Source organism: Macaca thibetana, chromosome 2 (assembly GCF_024542745.1).
Source record: "Macaca thibetana thibetana isolate TM-01 chromosome 2, ASM2454274v1, whole genome shotgun sequence".
In the NCBI taxonomy this organism is placed as follows: domain Eukaryota; kingdom Metazoa; phylum Chordata; class Mammalia; order Primates; family Cercopithecidae; genus Macaca; species Macaca thibetana.
The window spans coordinates 91,778,856-91,802,739 of record NC_065579.1 but is presented as its reverse complement, the minus strand read 5'-3'; the positions used below and the strand labels follow the sequence as shown (position 1 = coordinate 91,802,739).

At 45.2% G+C, this 23,884-nt stretch overlaps 1 protein-coding gene across 2 annotated transcripts in view; it reads right to left on the bottom strand.

Moving 5' to 3' along the window:
* The window catches only part of ITGA9 (integrin subunit alpha 9), a 388,944-nt gene that overhangs the window by 78,377 nt on the left and 286,683 nt on the right, over window positions 1–23,884 (bottom strand). For both annotated transcript variants that reach the window (XM_050780278.1, XM_050780279.1), the window contains 4 exons: window positions 15,044–15,130; window positions 10,507–10,586; window positions 5,551–5,640; window positions 3,315–3,423 (listed from right to left, as the gene is read on the bottom strand). In XM_050780278.1, the coding sequence (XP_050636235.1) occupies window positions 3,315–3,423; window positions 5,551–5,640; window positions 10,507–10,586; window positions 15,044–15,130 (366 nt within the window). The remainder of the gene's footprint in view (window positions 1–3,314; window positions 3,424–5,550; window positions 5,641–10,506; window positions 10,587–15,043; window positions 15,131–23,884) is intronic.

The following is a 23,884-nucleotide window of genomic DNA, read 5'->3' as shown; positions in this document are numbered from 1 at the left end:
TACATGATGATTATGCACTGCATGCCTGTATCAAAACATCTCATGTACCCCATAAATATATACACCTACCATATACCCACAAAAATTAAAATGAAAAAAATTTAAAAATATTCTACAACTAGATGATGATGATGGCTTCACAATTGTGTAAACATATTAAAATTATTGAATTGTATGTTTTAAATGGGTGAACTTTAAGGTATATAATCATATCTCAATAAAGATATTATTTTTAAAAAGATGAGTAAAAGATATAAGTTTTATTTGTCAATTTAAAACTAAATGTTTAAAAAGGATGAGTAGGAGAGAGGAAGGAATGACATGCTGCTTGGTGGCCTGGGGACTAGAGAGAGAATCCAGGGAATCTGCAACTCTGAAGTTGAGGTCAGAAGGGCAGAGCCAACAAAAAGCCAGAAATCTTACCAGGTCTTCACACATGACAGGATGTATGAAGATCTAGCTCCAGGCAGCTCTTCCCTAGAAAACTGTGTCTTTGGTTTTCTGCAATAGTTGGTTCCGCTTCAAAGAATAAATAGATAAAAACTGATAGAGCAGATGAGTGGTTGTTGCCAACTCCTGATTCAAAAATGAACAATATTCACCAAAACAACCTGAAGACATAGAAGAGGAAGGAATATCTGACCATAGCTGAAATAACTAATTTGAAATGAAACATGAGTGCACAGAATTAAAAAGAAACCTACTGGCATGTCTGGGAAATCCCAATTCAAGCATGAATGGGGGTAAGCAATGAAGAAAAAGATGCTGATTTACACTATTTCACTCATCAGAGCCAGGAGGATAGGAGAGCTTGTATCACCATCTTTATTTTTAACAAATGTCTTTATATTGGATTCTCTGAAAATGTTCATGTGCAATATCTGCATTATTTTTGGCCATTGTTTGGGGAAATGCTTTAAATTTTGATGCCAAAAAAAGCCTCTCAATTGTCGACGAATTAATATGTCTCTGTTTAAAAACTGTGATGAAACGTAGAAAGCAGGCCCAAGACTAGTATCTCTGCCTTTTTCCTGTGTGCAATGGCAGTGGAGCCTTTAAACAATTATGTACCTTGTTGAATAACCGATTTTTAAAAGCACAGAAAAATCTGTTCATATGGAAAGTCTTATGTTCTCCTTCAGGAACAATATTACTGGAATAAGGAAATATAGAAACATTTTCTCCATATTCCTGGCTGCCTCCCACAGTATTTTCACCTTCTGGTCACTGCCAACCTGGTTAGTGACCTTCCTGCAGGACAACCACAATAACAACCATTATACCAATAAATAAGTAGTCAGACAATTCTCAAGGAAAATGTGGGCTTTGCTAACACAGAAGGATCTCCTTCTAATCAAAGGCACACACTATTAATCTTTCAAGACCCAAGTCTCTCAACCCTGGATTGAATGCTGTGCACTTCCTCAGGCAATGGATCATGGAGGAGTTTATCTAAGGGACATGCCAATCACTCATTCCCCAGGGCTGGATTCTCTAGCCTGAGTCCTATTTCAGGTCAGATGTGAAGAAAACTATTTGCCTGAATACCAAAGTTTAAGCTCCCTGTAAAAATCACCTTCAGAGAAACAACTGGAAGGATAAACTGCATACCCTCAGATTTCTTTCTTTCTTTTTTTTCCCAGAGGGTGATAAGAACATTTGGTATCTTCTGTGCAACCCCTGTTCTTCTTTTCCTTCTTTCAACACTCATACCCTCTTCATTACATGGTCTGTATTACTTGAACCCTTCTAAATACATCTTTAATTGCAAGATACCCCAAAAACTATAAGAGTAGGAAAGAGTATAAACAACTAAAATGAAATAAACCCATCTGGTCTTTATCTATTTCCTACCCAATTATGAAAAGCAAAGGAGAAAAATAAAATCAGTGAGAAGCAATTCAGAAATGCAGAGGTCCTGTTCACAGCAATCACTCTACTGTCTCAAAAGCAAGCTCTAACCCCATCCTTCCCTTTCTCCCCTGTAAATCAAGAGCGGGGTGTGACAGCGGAGGCTTAGCTGGTCAGAAGGCACATCCTCTGTGAGTTGGGGACATGTGTTATGCATCATGGTTTTGGGGTCTGTTGCTGGAATACTCTGGAGAGAGGAAGACCATTGTTTGTCAGAGCCCACAAATGTTTTACTGCCACATTCTCTAGACCCTCACCCTGTCATTATTTGTCATCCCCTAAGTCCACCTAGGAGAGGCCACAAGGCAAGAAAATAATTGTTATTTAGCCACAGCAGTGAATGCCAGAGTGGGAAACCATCTCTCCATGGGGAAGGATGCAAGAGGCAGGGAAGGATGCAAGAGGCAGAGAAGAGTTCTGGGAGGTAGAACCAGAGAGTGAGGAGATATGGACTGCAGTGTCCTATGGGTGAGCTGGGCCCATCTCCTTCATTTCACCCACACAGGGCTCAGCCAGTGCCGCCAGGTCTTGGCCCCAGCCCAGCTTCTCCCAGCTCTGGGACCTTCAGCACATCCCCTCTTGTTTGGGCCTACATTTCATGACGTGAACATTATATGAAATTCAAATTTCATTGTCTATAAGGAACTGAAGTTTCATTTATGTGGTATCTATGGCTGCCTTTGCACTACAGAAGTATGGTTGAATAGATGCTGCAGAGGCCGAATGGCCCACAAAGCCTAAACTACCCCATGGCTCTTTTCAGAAAAAGTTTGCTGATCCCCAACTAAAAGAAGAAACAGTGTCCTTCACGATGTCCACAGTCTACACCAAGTGGACCTGCTGGAAACGATGCCTGTGTGCCCGGGTGAGCCAGCCACGGCTCAGTGAGGGAGCAGCGTGCCTCCTGAGGGGGCTCACAGGGGCTCACACTGCTCTGCTCTCACAAAACTGCCCTTCTAAAAGTCTGTTCCCCTGTGGGAGGAGGAGACTCCTGGATGAGTTGGCAAGAAAATCTCAGGAGGAAGGGACAAAGCAAATCCAAATCCTCTGAGGCAGCCCTGCCCAGAAGGTGGGGAATGATGGAGAACAGAAAGGGGTCCTCATGGGGCCATCTGGGCTAGGACATTGGCTGAGGCCTCCACCACGCAAAGGACTTCTTGGGGAAAACTGGTGTTCATAATGTGGACCTTTCCTTCCAAGTCCTGAAAAGCAGAGGGGCCTGCACAGTAGAGTACCAGGCATGGAAGGGATTCATTCTGTGTGTGGTTACAGATCACACATACACCACAGGAGCCAACCACAGAAAGGTTTCTCCCGACAAGAGCCTAGCCCTCTGTAGGAGAGACATCCCACGTGCCCTTCCATTAGCCCCAGGGACAGAGGAGGTCTCCAGGAGTGGGTACCTGAAGGGTGATATTGATGGGCTGAAAGTGACACTCCAGGTCATCCAGCTGAATGAAGTTGGCTGCATCCACGGACTCACCATACACAAAGGAGGTTGGAGACATGATTCTGAAAGAGGAAAGCATGAAATCTGTCATCCCCACCCACAGTCAAGCACCCGTGATCACTGCCATTCTGGGAAGCAAACATTTGTCTCCATTTAATCCAGTGTCTTGTACCCAGTGCTTCCCTGCTGGGGCTGTTACTTCTCTCTCCCATGAACAGACATAGCCAGGCTATGCTTTCTGATAAGGCATGAATAGTAGTGTCTTCTCATCCTAGGTTACGTCAATAAACTGCATGGAGAAATATGCACTGGGACTACCTTTCTGAAATGACAAGATTATCATGGCTTTGATTTTTTAAAAACTGGATTATAAAAGTATACATTTTCTGTTTTGTCATTCAAAAAATGTTTTATAGGTTGAAGAAGATGATCATAAGCTTTTAAAAAATAAATGTAAATGAATTATATATTTGGCATCCTAAACCCCACTCTATGACAAATTCACTTTAAAAACTTAAATTTGTCAGCCTGCCAAGATGACTAGAAGTTAGGCATTTGAAAGCTGAGTCCATTCATTTACAGCATTTTCCCTTGGATTTCAGAGGCTACATAAGAGGTGAGAAGAATTCAAGCTCAATTTGCAGCAATGCTTTCAATGTTACTTATATGAACACATCCCTGAGAAGAAACAAAGCTCAGACTGACACTCCCAGACAAATATTGAGTTCTAGATGCTGGAGGCCACTCACTTACCTAAACACAACAACGGAAGATTTTTGAGACTAAGTCCAAATAGACAACAACTCATCCATTTTCAACATTTAGTGCATTATTTTAGTAAGGTAGTGAGTTCCCAGCATTACCAAATGAAAAGAACTGTTTTAGATTCCTGGAGAGATCAGAGGTTGACTCATTTGTTTAACGGATGGCTTCATCAGGAGCTGTTAACATCTCCCAGCAAGATCCTCTAAGGCCTGATTACATGATCAAGTGTCTGGGGGTGGTGGGGAGAATGTTTTCTCTTTGTCCCCAAGGATAGGGCTTGGTTGTGGGTATATTCTTGCTGTGCCTTTGATGAGACAAGTAAATAAATGATACAGTTAAAAATAGAGCTGTGAACAGAGGCAAAAATATGCTAATTTGCAAATATATTCCACCAGTGCCTCATGTTTAAAAAACATGACCAAAAATGCCAAGAGCTCAGGAGCAGGAATGCTTGGAGACTCATTCCACTGGCTCCCAGCAGTGTGGGCTAGTGCAGGGATGGCTCTCCCTGCAAGGGATCAGCATTTCCACTGCTAGTCAAGACTGCGACCCACAAGCACTTGAAAACCGAAAAACGAGAAACTGTGAACCTCCAGAAAGTTCAGTTTGCATTTGGGTCAAGGGTTCAGTAGGTCCTCATCTGATCTAAACTAATTGTGTAAATCTTTTTTCCACTATCAAAGAGGTATGCGTTCTGTTTTCTGAAGCTGGAAAGAAACTGAGTTCTCATTTTTCCAGGCCAGGGCTTTGGCTGAAAACTGACCTGGGTTGTTTCAGGTCTCCACAGACTGCAGCCCAGGGTCCTGCTTTCCAACAATGCCAGCGGCACTGAATGGCTGTGGACTTCACCCAGACAGATGGTGTGGCCATTGGGATGGTTCCCTGCCCATTCCAGACCATTATAGACATCCTGAAGAGCCACCTCTGGCTCTGCAGAGGGAGTTAACAGAAACAAGCAAAGCCAGCGCTGACTGTGGAGCTAATCAGAAAGCGGTCCTCCTGTGAGCCAGGACTGGAGACACATCTGGTGGTAGCCTCTGGCCCAGCAGCTTCCAGCTGAGATTTTCATCCCAGGATCCATGCTGCCTGTTACCATACGGCATTCTGGAGGGACTAGGGGTGGATGGGAATATATGCATATAAAGGTATATGGAATGTTCAAAGAAATTATGGGGCTTAAACTTGTCACCAGACTTCTCAGGTTATCTAACAGGTGGGTGGGTAAGTGGGACAGAGGAGAAAATAAGGAGGGAGGAGGGTATGAGTTACTGCAGTTAAAGCTTCATCCTGCTTTTCAAGGCTGGGAGGAAGGGGAGGTGGCACAGCCCCTGGCTCCTGGCTGTCTACACATGCAAATATGAGAAGCACAGTGTTCCACTGGAGGGCACCCCTGTGTTGTGGCAACCCAGGACCAGGCTACTCACCCGGTGATGGATGTGTCCACCTCGTGCATCAGCGGCACCATCAGCACGAGGGTGTTGTCATGCAGGGATTCAGAGCGCTCCATGTTGCCACTGTGCAGGGAGAGGAGAATGAATGAACGCTGGCCAACACTAACTATCTGGCAGTGGGCTTTCTCTGTTCTACTTTACAGCTGAATCTCTACATTCGCCAGGGGCAGGTGGCACCTCATTGTCCTCAGTCTGTTTCTCGTCCCTGTACATATCTATCAAGGGCATTCTATTGTCTTGGCTGCGTTCCACACAAAGACGTGATTGTAAGTAGTTTATTCGGGAGGTGGCCCCAGGAAACGCCAGTAGGAGTGGAGAGTGGAGAAGGGCGACAGCGAAGGAAAGAAGACAATAAAGGCAAGCCATGCAGGAGGGTCGTGCTGTCAGAGCCAGGGCCCAGTCTCCTGGGGACTCTGTGAGGCAGAGTCAGTCTTCCTAGCTGAGGGCATGGGAGCCAGGCCTTTATCCACTGACTCCTGAGAGGAGCTGCTGCTGTGCTGGGGGTGGGGGTGGGATGGAATGAACCCCCTGGCACCTGCCTGTCAGGCAAGTGAGTGGGCTCTGGCCAGAGAAAGCCTCAGCAAGGGTAGCTGGTGCTGGGAGCCGGAATCTGCCCGGTTTGCGGATAGTTTGGAAAGGGTGAGGGTTGAGGGGTTATAGGCATGGCACCCACTGTGTGTGCTACTTCTATAAGTACCTGTTCCATGAACAATGGACCAATGAAGTTGGTCCACTGCAGCCAGGAAGGGGTTGCTAGACTTCAGCAGCTATGTCTCACCTGAAGGGACCACCCATCATCCATGAACAGCCAAGCCCAGGAAAGAGGCCCTGACCAAACCGACCACTGTAAACATCACGGAAGCTCTCGCCATAGACCTTGGCTATAGCAGGTCTATGGGGGTAGATCAGGCATTGATAGTTTTTAAAGCTCCCCAGGTGATTCTAATATGCATCCACATAAGGCCTCCCACTCTGGGTGAGAAAGCACAGAAGGGGGATTCTTGTGAGATCATTCTGGAAAGGTGAACATGAGGGAACTGATGCTGTTAAGTGGCTACTATGTGCCAGGCACTATGCCAGGCATTTCTCAGTATGGCCCCACTGAGACCTCAGAGCAACCCCAGAGGGAGATGGAGCACCCACCTTTGACGGGTGAGGAGCAGCTCAGATAGGTTGGGTAACTGCCCAAGGCCCCCTGCAAATCAGAGCTGAGATTCTAATCAGCCCAGTCAGACTTGAAACCCGGGCTCTCTCAGCTGTGACTCCCACGCCTGATGCCAGATTTGGGGGCAAGAAGGAGGAGGAGCAAAAGAAGAAGGGATGAGAAGGAACAGGAGGAGGAGAGAGAAGATCTAGTTTCCCTTTATTACTTCACTAAATTTCTAATAGGAATTGTGATCATTATTCCTTGGGAAAATGCGTGGCTCTTGGGTACATGCTCTTGAACCTACATTCACAGTTGGTTCCCAAGTTTACCCTGTATGGGCAGAACAAAAGAGTCCCCCAGACCTGCTGAGGCTGGGCTCAGCTCATCCTGACTGTTCCCCACCATGCCGTTCCCTGAACATCTGCTGAGTTCCTGTCTGCTCTGTGCCCTCTCTCTGTCCCCTCCCAGCCCTGCCCCACTGCCTTCCTCTCTCACCCAGCAAGTGCTGAATGGCAACAGCACTTAAATAGCTCTCACATCCCCTCTCCTTCTCCCTCCTATTGTTCTGAAACAATGGTGCTGTGTGACGCTGACCCCACAGGGCCAGTCTCTGCCCTGGCTCCTCATCTGTCTTCCTACATGGGGTGACATCAGTCCCTCATGGGCAGTCATAGTTTGCAAAAGCAGCAGGATCAGGTGCCCTCACAGCCTGACTTCCTTGTCCTTCCTTTCCCAAGGGGTGACAAAAGCCTTGGGATCACTGCTGTGGGCAGGCCAAAGGCGACTCCCCTGTGGATGGGTTGACACCATCCTGGCCTGCTCCCGCCCCCACCCCAGCATCCTGCCAGGTCTTGCCCTGCCCTTTGTTTGGCCGGCTTAGGCCCAACCGTCTCATCTGTCATCGTGTGACTGCTCCAGAAAGAGCTAAGTTGAAAAGTTGAGATAAAGACGCCACACATCAAAAGGCTTCCCGTCATTCCAAAAGCTCATGAGCTGGGATACTTTCCAGTGGTCTGCAAAAGCCAGGCTGGTGGCTGCTGAGAGGATAGGTCTCGAGAAACTGCTCAGTCTCAACGGTATGTCCCCCTAAATCTACAAGCAGGCAAAGAGCCCTTCAAAGGTGGTGATGGAAGAAAGGAACGACTGAGATTTTAACTGTAGTTTTCAAGATAAGGGGCTTTAAGGGTCTTTCCATCATAGCAGGGAGTCAAGTGCTGTGTGTGGGTGCTCTCTGGGGCAGTCAGACCATATCTTCACCAATGCCTGAAAAGAAATGAGTGTCTGAAATATTCTGGTGTGTGTTTAAAAGATAATATCGTCATCTTAACATTTGTGATTTAAGAAATTAGAAATTTTTATATTATCGAAGCTACAGATCCTAGGGCTTCCTGAAGCTATGTAGCACTGTTAATGTACATGGGGTTGTTCTTGAATTGAGTAGGTTACTGTCATTTTCTCCTGTGCCCAGCATTTAGGACTGAACCTGGTAAATAGAAGGTACACAATAAATATTTGCTGAGTGAAAATGTGCCCGGCACAGAGTAAGGGATTATAAACAGTGGTTCTTAGCCTTGGCTGCTCATTAGAATCATTTGGTGAGCTCTTTTGAATACTCCATTGCCCAGGTCTCACCCCAGGCAGAGGAAGGGTCAGGGTCTCTGGGGGTAGATCAGGCATCGATATTTTTGAAAGCTCCCCAGGCGATTCTAATATGCATCCAAAAACGAAGCACTGCTGCTGTGTGGACATGTTATTCTAACAAATGAACCTTTCACGATTGCAATACTGGCTCCCTGCCCTCTCTGACTGTTATGATTAGCCCTGAATGAGGTGGAGGCAGGAAGTGTCTTCTTTTAAGACAAGGGAAATCTCTTCCATGTCACATTCCTTTCCAGGCACACGGGCTGCCTCAGGTGTGGAAGGACCAAGAGAGTACGCTGATGGGTCTGCCCAGCAAAGGCGAGTGTTCTGTGGATCCAAGAAATGGCAAGAGAATGAGAATTTTCAGGTTTGAATGGGCATCTGCTGCCCCTCATCAAATTCATCAGCCTCATGCTCTGGGGTCAAGGTGTTGCACTGTGCCACTCCCCTTTTCAAAAACTTTCAGTGGCTCCTCAGTGCCATCAGGATATAGTTCAGATTTTCTAGGTGACCTTTGTCCCCCATGGTCTAGCCCAGGTTCCTCTTTCAGCCCTGCCTCCCACTGTGCTTGTGTGTTCCCCATCCTTCTGAGAAAGGTGCACAAACCCCCAGTACACCCCGTGCCCACCACCTACATAGGTGTAACAGGGCTTCTTGCCCCATGGACAGCCTCACTGCCGTGTTCATGTTGCTTCAGCCTGAAAACAGACTCCTCTGTTTAAATGCTACCTCCTGACTGAAGCTCTTCTGGATTTTATGCAATGGGAATGAAATCTACCCTCTCTATGCTTTGCATAAGTTTCTATTAGCTCATAGTCATGTTTTACGTGAATGTAAATTATGTGATCTTGAAAATAGTGTGAATAGAAAATAACTAAGTCTTGTGGACCAGTAAAAAGAAGGGGCTAAAAAGACATTATTGGGATAATTGGCATAATCAGAACATAAACTGCAGATTAGCTAATAGCATAGTGTCAGTATTCAATTTCCTGAATGTGATAACTATATTAGTTTCTTAAGAGAATAGCCTCATTCTTGGGAATGCACACTGAAGTATTTATGAATCAAGAGGCATGATTTCTGCAACTTTCACATGGCTAAGAAAAAAAATTATATAGAAAGAGGATGATAAAACAGATGAGGCAAAATGTTAACACTGGGTGAATCTCAGTAAAGGGTATATAGGAATTCCTTGCACTATTCTTGTAACACTTCTGTTAAGTTTAAGATCATTTCCAAGTGAAAATGAAAAGGTTGCCTTGGGTGTCCAATCATCACCCCAATCAAAGCTTGTGTCTCTCTGTTCGCCCACCTGAACGCCCCTCCCTCCACCGGAGCCGCCAGCCAAGTGCTACCTAGATGCTGCTTCAAGGCATGGTGGATCTGCCCTGGAGAAGGCATCTGGTAACTCCCCAGAGGCCCTCACAGGCACCTGTGGCTATCCTGGAGAGGGGCAGGCACATGCTCCTGAGGGGAGAAGCTGCCACCCCACGATCCCCTTTCCTATCCGTCCACTTGGCTTCCAGGTTAAGCCCGCTCTTGAGTAGCATCTCTTGGGACCTCTGTCAACAGGCCTGGCCAGGCCCTCAGGCTGCAGGTGCCCTGCCCACTCCATCAAGGGATACAGCGCCATGTCCAAAAGCAGCAGCGGGCCCAGTCTGACAATTTGCAGAGGACATCTGTCTGATCTGGGAAATATACAGCTGAGTGGGAACTGACCTTGGACTAAAGCCTCACCCCCCTGGGCCTGTCTCTCCTCAGCTGTAGAATCATCACCTCGGAGTGGCTGATGCCCAGTTCCTCTCAGCTCAGTCTGCGGTGTATACAGCTGAGTGGGAACTGACCTTGGACTAAAGCCTCACCCCCCTGGGCCTGTCTCTCCTCAGCTGTAGAATCATCACCTCGGAGTGGCTGATGCCCAGTTCCTCTCAGCTCAGTCTGCGGTGGTGGCTATGCGAGCAGCACTAGGCAACCACCATCCCCAAGAGATCCAATTCCACTTAGTGGCTCGAGGCTTTATCACCGACTAACCATTTCTTCCTCCTCAGCATCCTGGGATTCATCAAAGCATAACCAGGACACGTCCTTTCCTGGTCCCATAAATCTCTTATCTTTGAAAAAAGTGTTTAAACCCCCCTTACCTCTGAGCAGTAACAATGAAGCTGAGAACTTCCTCTTCCCCAGACAGGTGGCTTGTATCAAAGATCACGCTGAATTCATACTAGGGAAAAAGGAAGTGGTATCTGGCATCAGCAGGCATTCCAAACTTAAACTGTTCTCTTCCATTTTCTGCAGTTTATGACCTCTGGAAGCTCATTTGCATGATAAGCTTTATGTTTTATGCATAGCTTTCTGACTATCAGGCCAAAGGCACAGTCTTAACAGTAAAACCAAGCCTGATACATACTCTGGCCAGAGACCTGCTGCTCCTGTTCAGCCACTGAGGCTCTCTTTAGGAAGTGATGCGTTTACACTCTTAAACCGGGACTTACTAAGTTTCACTCACATCCCATCTTTTCAGTTTCTGCCACATCTGCAAATTACATCACCTGGGATATTCGCTTCATATTATTATTGTCTTACTCTTTTAGTTTAAAGATTATTTTAAAAGAACAATTTATATCACTATCATAGATGGGAATCCAGGATCACTTGCCAAAAAGAGAAGGTAGTTGTAAAAATGAATACAATGAAAACAGAGCAATGTTGAATTCTGTTGCCTGTGGAAGCCTTTGAGCCTAAGGTCTACCCCATCTTTGCTGAAAAGGGAGATTCGCTGGTGATAGAGAAGTGTTAAAGATATGTTAGCAGGATTGGAAATGTTCTCCTGATCCGTGTGGCTAGGATTAGAAGACTGTTGAAAAGTTTTATGAGCTGAATGTTTGTGTCTCCCCCACCTGCCACTCCTCAAATTAATATGTGGAAGGCCTAACCCTCTATGTGATGGTATGTGGAGGTGGGGTCGTTGGAAGGTAATCAGGTTTAGATGAGGTCATGAGGGTGAGGCCTTCATGATGGAATTAGTGCACTCAGAAGAGAACACAAAGATCTCTCTCTCTCTGTCCATGCACATACACCAAGGAAAAGCCAGATGGGCACACATAGAGAAGGCGTTATTTATAAATCAGGAAGAGAGCTCTGGCCAGGAACTGAATCTGCTGGGACCTTGACCTTGAACTTCTCAACCTTAAGAACTATGAGAAATACATGTCTGTTGTTTAAACCACCCAGCCCAGGGTAATTTGTTATAGATGACTAAACTGACTAAGGCAGAAAGGGTCACTGTTAGGGTCAATGTTGTTCAGTGCTGTGTCCACGTATCGCCCACAATAACCTCATGAACCATCTAAAATTATCGAGTGTAACACTTAGTGGTGAACATCCTATGATTTGGGGGGCACTGCCCTAAGTAAATGGTGTTCATCATATACATGTCAGGCATGTGTGAGAATGTGGGAGGAACCCTTGGGTAGGGGTTATAAGACCAGGTTCTACCACAAACTGTGTGATCTTGGCTAAAATACTGTCTTTGCATTTCAATAAAAAGAGGAGGTTGGACAAAATGGTTCTTAAATTTCATTAAACTCTAACAGGCTATAACTTATATAATGTCTAAACCTTTGGGTTACATTATGGTGAATTCTAGGCAGTGGTCTAATATTTGCAACACTGGATTCTACTGAATGCTTCCTGAAAGCAACGGACATTGGTCCATTACAATGGACCATCATCTACAGTGAACATGGACATCTCTTTCTAGACGGAACTTTCTGTTACTGTGGGACTTGTCAGCTTACAGTGGGGTGGGGGGCAGGCACAGAGACAGGGCAGGAAGAGGACAAGAAGGAAGGGGGAGGCAAGGTCTTGCCTGATGTTGAGTTAGCACCGGGAGGAGACCTGAATTCAGTTAAACACACTAAAGAGCAAAGTGAGATGAGAGGCAAAAGAATTGGGTGAGAAGCTAAAATCAGGGATGGAGGCCTGGAAGAACAGAACGTCAGAAACTGGGCAGGCTATGAGAGATAGAAACATATGGCCATCCAAGGTAAGCCAAGTATAGTCATGAGGCTTAGCAGGTGGCCTGGAGCCTGAGGACCCTCAGGGTTGGAAGGACATGGGAATGCACGCTGGGCTGCGGACACGGGGAGCCCCATCTCTGCTGGGTGACTTGTTGCGCTTTCTCCAGGGAATCACCCTCTGCTCCCATGCCCCCAATACCCAGGTTTAGTCAGTCTTGATACAGGTCCCAGCATCTGTATGTGGGAGGAAAGTGGTGGCATTACCAGCTGGGAAAACAACCAACATTCCAATGTTCACACTTCTGTGGGCTCTATCACGATTTTGAGGGTTTTAACAAATGTTGGCTGGGCGCGGTGGCTCATGCCTGTAATCCCAGCACTTTGGGAGGCCGAGGCAGGTGGATCACTTAAGGTAAGGAGTTCAAGACCAGCCTGGCCAACATGGTGAAACTTGGTCTCTACTAAAAATACAACAACAACAAAAAAATAGCTGGGCATGGTGGTGGGCACCTGTAATCTCAGCTACTAGGGAAGCTGAGGCAGGAGAATCACTTGAACCCGGGAGGCCGAGGCTGCAGTGAGCCAAGATTGCACCACTGCACTCCAGCCTGGGCAACAGAGAGAGACTCCCTTTCAAAAACAAACAAGCAAACAAAAATTTGACAAAATTTAACTCTCCACTAGAGAGAGAAACACACATCTTAGGTCTGATATGTGATACAGGCTGGAGTTTAAAATGAAATGGAAACTGTTACAAGTTTTTCAATTAAGCCTATTATCTGTTACTCAAAAGATTTTATTTAAATTTGTGTGCGGAGGTGCCACATACATTACTAGAGGCAATAGTGTCCATGGATTGGGGTCGTCCTTCTTTATCTCCACCCTCACCCTACCTGGAGTCTAATGGGACTTGGTCTGTACTCTGCCAGCTACATGTAATCCATTTTCCAAGGGCACCCACTTATTGAGGCTTCCCTCCTCCTGGGGTGAATGTGGACAGAATGAGGAAGAGAGGCAGAAAAAAATCCGAGGAGTCATGGGCGTAAGAGTCACTGTGGTTTTGCCAAGATCACACAGTTTGTGGTAGAACCTGGTATAACTCCTACCCAGGGGTTCCTCCCACATTCCCACAGGTGCCTGACATGTATATGGTGAACACCATTTGTTTGGGCCACTGTTTCCCAAATCACAGGATGTTCACACTGGGAGTGGTACACTAAGATTATTTTAGGTGGTTCATGAGATTATCTTGGGGGATACATGAACACAGCACTGAACAACATTGACCCTAACAGTGAGAGAGTTATTACCTTTTTGCCCTAGTCAGTTTGGGATTCCATCACAAATTACCCTAGTCTGGGTGGTTTAAACATTAATTTCTCACAGTTCTGAAGGCTGCAAAGTCCAAAATCGAGGTGCAATCAATGAGGCTTTTATGGGTTCAAGTGATTTGCTAAGAAATGACCAAGTCTTCTCCCTCACCATAACATTCTCACCATTGGTTTACAAAACAGCTACTAGATACTGGGACCAAAGAGTCTTAGAGATTAAAATGATCTGATTGTATGACCCAGGCAGGACAAAAGGATGAAGCTTTCGCTTTTTTTTTTGGAGACAACAGAGTCTCGCTCTGTCGCCCAGGCTGGAGTGCAGTGGCACGATCTTGGCTCACTGCAACCTCTGCCTCCCAGGTTCAAGTGATTCTCCTGCCTCAGCCTCCTGAGTAGCTAGGACTACAGGCATGTGCCACCATGCCCGGCAAATTTTTTGTATTTTTAGTAGAGATAGAGTTTCACTATGTTAGCCAGGATGGTCTTGATCTCCTGACCTCGTGATCCACTTGCCTTAGCCTCCCAAAAGTGCTGGGATTACAGACATGAGCCACCACGCCCGGCCAGCTTTCATGTTTTTAAGGGAAAAAAGGTAGACAAAGGAATATGAGATTTCCTTCAAATCATGGCAGGGAAAACAGCTTCCATTTCCAAAGGCAGACTTGGTCTTTTAGATTCTAGTTTTGCCTCCAACCACCAAATCTTTTTACCTATGTTTGTATCTCCTTACAATGATGGCACATACTAGAATGTCCCAACAATGTCTGAAGATTCGGTAGTATACCATTTGAACTTAGAAAATCTGTCTCCACACCAATACCAAAGTGACTTAATTTCTTTACCCTTTTTTAAAATGAAGTGGGATACAGGTATTTGTGTTTTGAGAATTTTGAGAGGTCTCTTCAGAAAACTGTGAGCACCCAAGGGAGTGACAGAGTCAGGACTAGATGTGACAGACCACATCTTCTCCTGTGTTGCCTAGGGGACTCAAAGAGGCACAGAAAGTCCCACAGAAAAAATTATTTTCGGAAGCCCAACTAAATGGCACTTGCCACAGTGCAGAGGCCGTGGTGTGTCCTTCACTTTCACATTTGGGGCACATCATGTGCATCAAAGAGAAAGACCACGAGGCGCAGCCCCTCTGGAGTATACCCCGGTGTACACTGCCAGCGACAGGAGTGTGGCAGGGCTTCAGTGGCCGCCCCAGCTGCTATGGGAGGCAGGGGGGTAGGAGAACTCCTCACCTCAGGGAGGCAGTGGCGGAATCAGTGGCTGGTGGGAAGGGCTGGGGCCTGCTGCCGAGGAACGGTCCCATCTGTGTCCCTTACCTTTGACTTCGACCTCATGAAAGGAAATCCCACGCTGCATTTGAGGAAGTCCGATTCCAGCAGCTCACAGGAGATGCCCATCTCCTCCTGAAAGAAAAAGTACCAACAGATGGGTCAGCTGCATGAAAGGCAGGTGTGCAGGAGCAGGCTCCATGGGGCAATCGAGTCCTTCGGAGCAGTGCTCAGACGGTAGGCACTGGTAGGACAAGGTGCCCTGACCAGGCCGTCTCCAGGCCCCTTCTAGCTGCCCACCTTTCCCACGGGTTCCCTGGGAAGACCGGCCGGGCACGGTGGCTCACGCCTGTAATTCCAGCACTTTGGCAGGCCGAGACGGGTGGATCACGAGGTCAGTAGAAACCCTGCCTCTACTAAAAATACAAAAAATTAGCCTGGCGTGGTGGCGGGCGCCTGTAGTCCCAGCAACACGGGAGGCTGAAGCAGGAGAATGGCGTGAACCCGGTGGGGCAGAGCTTGCAGTGAGTGGAGATTGCGCCACTGCACTCCAGCCTGGGCGACAGAGCGAGACTCCATCTCAAAAAAAAAAAAAAAAAAAAAAAAAAAGGACAAAACCACTCTTTACTCCCAACTAATGCTTTGGGTTCAAACCCTAGGGTGGTCCTGGTGAGGGGGGCTGGACCATGGGTGAGCTGGAGACCTCCTAAAGTTTGGATGAAAACACAACCCTGTCATCTTCCGGGCCCCTCTCTCCTAATCCCACACCCTAATCCTGCCTTTTCAGATCTTGGTGGTTTAGGAAAGACAAACTCTAAGAAAATCGCACCTAGAAAAGAGAGGGTTTCTTCCTACAACCTGAAGCAGTGAGGGCTGGGCTGTCCACAAGCAAGTCTTCCCAGGGTGTGGGGAGGGTACAAGGGTGAGGAGAGGTTTCCAAGCATAGCCAGCTTAGGCCGGACTCTGCACACAGTGGCTTGAGAGAACCAGAAGAGAAAGGCTGTAGGGAACTGCTGTCTCTCCACCTGGGCACATGGCTTCCAACCAAGGTGAAAGGAAAGCCAAGAGGCTCTTCACAAGCCACAGGACTTCTCAGAGTCACTGAAAGCAAATCAAGACTTCCAAGCGGAAACAGCATGTTTACAGATTTTGGAGAAGAAGGTACAGAGGTCCTCCAATTTCCAAGACTCCCATCTCAGCTCAGACTAACATTTCAAGGCATTTGGACAGGTGGATGAAAAATATTTTTATTGTGTGTCCAACTGGTAAAAACATATGAGCATTTACCATAATATATCTACTTAAACTATCCAATTATATGTATCTTTTATTCTAATACATTATGAACATTATCAAAAGCACCACAAATAAAGGTGATAAAAGGTAAATAATCTATGGGGCTAGAAATCAAGACAGTAATTGTGGAATAAGTGGAAGGAAGGAAGTTCTGAGTGCAGGTTACACAGGTTTGATCCTTTTGTGAAAGTTCATTGAGCTGGGAACTTAATAACTTGTATACTTTTGTTTGTTTGTTAAACATCAGTACACCCTTACTTAGAAAATAGCAATGAAACAAAACCCCCAAAAGCCCAAATACAATTAAACAAAAGATAAGAGATATACAAATATAAAACTAAACTCTAATATATCTTTTTAGCATCCAGTCTCGGATATAACTGATCTCAATGATGATTAGTTTTCTAATAGCTCTCTGTGCTTTTAGCAAGTGTTATTTGCACAGAGATCCGGGATCACCTGCATTAGTATCACCTTGGGAGCCTCTTGGGGGGGCGGGGGAGGGATTGCATTGGGAGTTATACCTGATGTAAATGACGAGTTGATGGGTGCTGACGAGTTGATGGGTGCAGCACGCCAACATGGCACAAGTATACATATGTAACAAACCTGCACGTTATGCACATGTACCCTAGAACTTAAAGTATAATAATAAAAAAAAAATAAAAAATAAAAAATAAAATTAAAAAAATGCAGATTCCTGGGCAACACTCTATTTGCATTGCATGAGTCTTTTCTGAGTAGACACAGAGACTGCAGGGTCTGGGATGAGCATTTTCAGTACATAGTGAGCGATAAAGTTAGTGATTTTGCCGGGTAATGATGTTTGGTAGCTGCTGCTATGAGCTTTCCTCCCCCTTCAGTCCATTCGGCTGGCTGCCAGAGGAAGCTTCTTAAAATACGTCTCTCCCCAGTGCAAACAGAATAAAGTCTGAAATCTTAATCCCAGCTTCCATTTTGGCCCTTCCTTTTCTGTTGTTGTTCTTCCACTCCTGCCCCATGGCACATATACGCTACTATTCTATACACACCCTGCCTGCTCTTATGTCCACACCTCCGTTTAAGTTGTCCTCACCGTCAAGGAGCACCTTTCCTCAGCCCTTCCTCTGAGGTTTTCTTCCTCCGTCTTGTCCCCAACACTCAGGGATGGAAGCTCATGTATGTAATATGCGAATGGCACAGGATTCAGAACACGCACTGAGCATGCACTGAGTAGCTGAGCTGTCGTATCACACACATTTCAGCACTGAGGGAACTGGTCTGAGAGATGTTAGTCACTGTCCTTGTAGAGCTCAGAGTTCAGAAGGGATGGGGAGCTCCCAGCAGAGACACAGATATTTACATGGCTGTGTGATGGCAAGTGTGAGGGCTGCTCTTAGAACCTAGAGAACAGGCATTGGCAATTTCAATAAGGAAAACCAAAGAGTAATTTCTCAAATGCTGTTTCAAGAACTGCATGGCATTAATGATTCACCATAGGTGGCCTTTCACTACCATCTTCTTCCCCATATTCCTCCTGCCAGAAGCAACACCCACAATTGTCCCAAGTAGACACTACCCTAAATCCTGGCTAATCGGCCTGTTGACATCAGAGGCAGCAAGCCAAAGTCTTATACGACCTTAGTTCTCTTGGTTTCCTGGGGACGGTCCTGGTTCATGTTTGTCATTCTGGTATTATTACTCTAAAGAGTGTCCCAGGATAAACAAATATATATGTAATATGTATGTATAATATATAAAATATATATGTATAATATATAATATATATTTATTTTATATGTACATATATATTACATGCTTACCTAACTCTGTTACCAATTTCTCTTGTAATGCCCAATACCTCACTGGGAATTCCTTTCAAACCAGGAGAGAAGCTTTAGTTTTAAGTCAAAGGCCTATCTGTTCTTGAAGTAAACATTTATTGGTCGGGCGCTGTGGCTCACGCCTGTAATCCCAGCACTTTGGGAGGCCAAGGCAGGCAGATCACGAGGTCAAGAGACTGAGACCAGCCTGGCCAACATGGTGAAATCCTGTCTCTACTACAAATACAAAAATTAGTTGGGCGTGGTGGCGCATACCTGTAGTCCCAGCTACAGTACCTGTAGTACCAGTAGTCCTCAGGAGGCTGAGGCAGGAGAATTGCTTGAACCAGGGAGGTGGAGGTTGCAGTGAGCCGAGATCACATCACTGTACTCCAGCCTGGCGACAGAGTAAGACTCTGTCTCAAAAATAAAAATAAAAATAAAACAAAAAGATTTATTGCCCCAAAGACTTCTTCAGTTTTCACATGTGTGAAATAAATGTCTTCAAAAATTTACTCTGGGACTCAAGAAAACCTCAGTTTAATTAGCTTTGACCTAAGACAACAGTACTTCTGATCATTCAAAAGCTGCTCAGCTACCTTATTTTTGTTAATTCCCAAATGCTAGAAAATAACATTTATATCAGCATTTATTTAACTATTCCTGGTCTCTCTTCCACTTTACTCAGTCGAATAAAAATTTCAAAATTCTGCTTGGATCTTGGTGAGGACAGGCCAAAAGAGTAAACCAAAGACATCATCTCTAGGAACAAGAGAGCTGAGCCTATGGTTCATGACTCATGTGCTCCGGGATGGTGTTACAGGAAGGAATGTCATGGATTACCCTTCTGCCGCCTGTCAGCACCAACATAGCTGTTTATACTGGCCATGTAAACTGCCCTGACCAAATGTTTTTAATTCTACACCCCTCTCTTCTACTACTGTGATTTCCAAGGAGGCCCAGAGGTGTATCAGAGCATGTGTTTTGGCAAACACTACCACTCCTTGTGTGGATGCTGGCAGTGCTCCACTCAGAACCCCCTTACTAGATAGGTACAACAGCTTGAAAGGAATTGCTTTGCCTGGGAGGTTATGACACCTTCCCCAAAAGCATTCCATAGCCTCTGATTGACGTGGATACCCAAGGATGTTCCCTTTGCCTCAAGACAGGACCAACTCTGTTGTACAATTAATGTTCCAGAGCTCCCATGGGACTGGGTGAAGCAGACTCCAGCTGAGCCCACATGCCTGTTTGGCTCCTTCCCTTCATTCTGCTCCATTCGCTCCTCTTGCCCCAATAAATCCCTTTCATAAGAATCCATCTCGGGTGCTGCTTCTGGTGAACCTGACCTCAGATAATACTCTTCCCTTATGAGGCTGCTGGCACTGAGAGCCACTGGAAAGTACTAGACATTTGCTCCCAGGTGGGGAGAGGCAATGAAAGGAGGATGAGGAGAAAGCTCACATGTTTATGATTCTTGTTTAAATCCATCCTAAGGAAGAGAAAACATCCCTAACTGCAGTTTATAAAGGCTGTAAGGCTTCTGCATTAGGGGAGCCCTTTATTCAAGGCAACACCAGTACCCACTTTGTTCTCCTGGTTTTGGATCATGCCCAGGGCATAACCTTAAAAAGCAGAGTCATCATGGAGTCACATGTCTTCTTGGTAGCCAGGCAGGTACCCAAGAATCACAGACATACCCACAATGTAATTCTTTTAAATAAAAATAAAATCTCATATTTAAAATGGATTGAATTTTTAAAACCAATTCAATTAAAAATACAAATTTTGGGGAGATATGGCTAATCTAAGCTGTCCCCAGTTCTAGGCAACATGGCAGTGGAGAGCGCTCTGGTTGGGGGTTGCCTATGACCTCTGCCAGGCACTTGGTATCCACCAGGATACATATGGGAGAGATTCCAGGGACCAGGCTTCTCCTGTGCTCTGATTGCTTCCACGTTCCAATCACTGCCTACACTGGCTTTAACTTAGAGAACTTAACGTTAGCATTTATCAAGGCTGATGGTTATGAGATGCTCGGCTGACTGGGAACACGGACCAGTGAACGAACTGTGTATCTAATGTCCCTGATTGCCAGTGTAGACATCTCATTATCTGATTACAATACAATGCAAATCAAATACAGAGTGAAACAGAAATCTTGCTCTAAAAGATGCAGACTTTCATGAAATCAATGAAAGTGATGTTGAAAAATGGATAAAACCACTGCAAAACCACTGATAAATCTGGATCTGGCAGAGTTAGATCAGTTAACTGTTGAAACAGTCAAAATTCTCTTGGATACGACTTTAAGATGCTTCAGAAGACAAAGATTTAATTTAAAAAGATCAAGAGAAGCCCTTAGGAAAAACTGGCCATTGTAAAAATGATCCTTTCGTGATTGTACCGAAAACCAGACAAAATATGAAACAAAGGATGTTATCTTATGCAACAGCAGGAAAATTCACATACAAAAGCTGCCTATCCAGCACTCAATTCCTTCTTTTGTTTCAGAAGTTAGGGCACTGTTATTTTAAAGACTCTTTGACAATTATAATTACAATGTTTTGAGTGTCATTGAATAAATGCAGGATAAAATAAACCTAATTTCGTAATTTTTAGCTGCACATTTCAAGCAAGGTCTCAATCAAAACTTTAAAAAAGATTTTTATTATAAAATTTTAGACCCTATTTTAAGAGGATTCACATAACTGGCCTTTTCCCCAGTTCCACTTTTCCTTGTCTGGCAAGGACGTTCAATACTCTCAAGGGCTTCTCGCTGAAGATTATGGAAGATTCAATTAAAAATTTCAACTAACATACAGATGGTCCCTGACTTATGATGATTCTACTTAAGATTTTTCAACCTTCTGGTGGTGCAAAAGCAATAGGTATTCAGTAGAAAGTGGTAGAAAACTGTACAATACTCTCAAGATGCTGGGCAGTGCAGCGAGCTGTAGCACCTTGTCAGCCACATCATCACCAGGGTAAACAACCGATACTCTAAGGAGAGCTGTGTTGCCAGATGATTCTGCCCAATTGTAGGTTAATGGAACTGTTCTGAGCATGTTTAAGTAGGCTAGGCTAAGCTATGATGTTTGGTAGGTTGGGTGTATTAAATACATTTTCAACTTATGATATTTTCAACTAATTATGGGTTTATCAGGACATAACCCCAACATAATTCAAGGAGCATCTGCACATTACTCTCAGGATCAGGAAATCATCAGTTAACATTTAAAAAAACACAGTGATGAAAAGCATAGTTGATTTATGCATACTCATTTCTGTATTCTCAGTGCCTGGCACTTAGCCTAGAACTTAGTAGCTCCTGAGTTTGCATTTATTAAATGAATAGGCCTTGACTTGTGGAAGATTCCAGAGAAGGGGCTGCAAGAAGCAGCTCATTTGCTGGTCTGCCTGGCACAAGAGATGCTTGCCTTGGCAAAGACCTTCTCTCATCCAGACATACCTTGGCTGTCCCAGCCCTGGAAGCTTGGCCAGCAGAGCCAGGCTCCAGCCCTGTTTGTAACGTGCAGAGGTTGGAAGAATCGAATAATGAAATTAGTGAGCCTCTTTGGCCTTCGGGCTCCTTCCTCCCAATCATACAAGCATTTGATGTCAGTCAAGACTCAGGCCTTACTTGACCATGAATGCAGCGCTCTTTGGGAACAGAATATCTTTGTGGTCAGTGACCTGTTTATGCTCAATGCTAGGTAGAGTTTGAAGTCTGACTTCTAACTTTCTAGTTCTCACATGTGTTTGTTAAACTGAAGACGACCCTGGTGTCTCTACATCTGACTGTCAGTCTGGCAATTTAGTGTTCCTCTAAGACCCTTTCCTCCTTCCAGACACAACAAGCATGACCCTTGTGGGCTGGTAAAAGGGGCCCCACGTTAACTCACTTAATTTAGAATTTGGCTAAATTTTGGAAGCACTTTATCCCCAAATTCCGTAATCAACTGAGGTGTCAGAGGTGAGCAGAGGTTCTCAATAACCTGGCTCAATGAGTTAACACAAAACATTCTCAGCAAACACTTTATTAGCGGCACTCAATGATGAGTTAGCTTGAACCTTACCAGAACAAATAGTCGTATTCCCAGAGGGGAATCCTTTGGGATTGAGCCATAAAGTTCCTACCCATGAAGAAAAACACATGAGCTTGCAGCATAGAAAGTGTACAACCTTTGGCATTAGCGCCCCAATTTTGATTACTGACTCAGATATATACCAGCAATGTGCTGTCAGGCAAATCAGCTATCCTTTCTATAAGCCTCGAGACCCTTACCAGTAAAATGAAGTCATAACAGGTGCCTTATAGGAGTATTGCTGGACTACCACTGCTGATGCATGTAGGATGGAGTACGTAGCCTCTACTTAGTCATGGTTTACTGTGTGCCAGGTAGTGTTTTATATCCATTATCTAAAAACTCTATGGATAGCTTCTCTTTATTCCTGTTTTATGAGGAGGAAACTGGAATGCGAAGTTTTATCACTTGCCCAGGGTTTCCCAGTTGGTAAATGATGGAGCCAGGATGTGAGCCGGACACATTCCTTCCCAAAGCTCCTCTGCATGTTCTCCTTCAATCTTAACTTCCTTTCCTGACCCAACCCCCCTGCATATCTCCTTACAGAACGTGACATGGTGCTTTGAATACACATGGGTATGGGGAAAGGGCCTGTCATTTGAACAGCTTATGAATTACAGACCCCAGCCATCAAAACACACTCTTCCATGTACTAGATTCACACAATACCTTGTCTCCTGCCACTTGCTCAGGCCCTGATGATACACTCTTGGCTGAGGGTTTCTCAGGGATAGTCCTGGAGTCAGAACAAACACAAGTCATGGTAGTCTTGAATCAAGGAAGAGTACACAATACATAACTATGAAAATATTAACCTCCCACTGGAATGAAGCCACACAAGCAAGCACTCCTGTTGATCCCTGAGCAGAGATGCAGAGGGTGAACTGTTGTTGATGCGCTAGTCAAACTTCTGAAAGTGGCTCATGTAGCCGATCCATAAGGGGTCATGAAAAATCAGAGGCAGATGGGATCTGAGAAGTCACAGAGAAGGTGCTTTTCTTTGTATCCAGAATGTTGGCAACATGAAGACCAAGTATAAGCCTTGCTGGGGTCTTAACATACTCAAAGTTTCCCTCTGAAAGGACTTATACATCATCCATCTGTACATTCATTCATTCACTCACCAATCATCTAATAAACACCTACAAGATGTGAGACACAGAATGGGCAGAATACAAATGACAGGTAAGAAGGGATCTCGGCTGGGCTCGGTGACTCACAACTGTAATCCCAGCAATTTGGGAGGCCTAGGTGGGTGGATCACCTGAGGTCAGGAGTTTGAGACCATCCTGGCCAACATGGTGAAACTCCATCTCTACTAAAAATACAAAAAATTAGCTGGGCGTGTTGGCAGACGCCTGTAATCCCAGCTACTTGGGAGGCTGAGGCAGGAGAATCACTTGGACCCAGGAGGCGGAGGTTGCAGTAAGCCGAGATTGCGCCATTGCACTCTAGGCTGGGGCAACAAGAGAGAAACTCTGTCTCAAAAAAAAAAGAGACAGCATTTAGTAAGCAAAGACTCCAAATTAACACATTTTAATAGAGAAGGAAAGAGTATTGGTTTAATATGATCCAGGCTACAAGGGACCTAAATAAATTGTTCCAAGAGCTCACAGCAGGGTGCCACCCTCTTTGCCTGGTGGAGTAAATAAAAAAGCAAGTATATCAAAAAAGGTGACTTTAGGGTGGGCCTTGAAAGGATA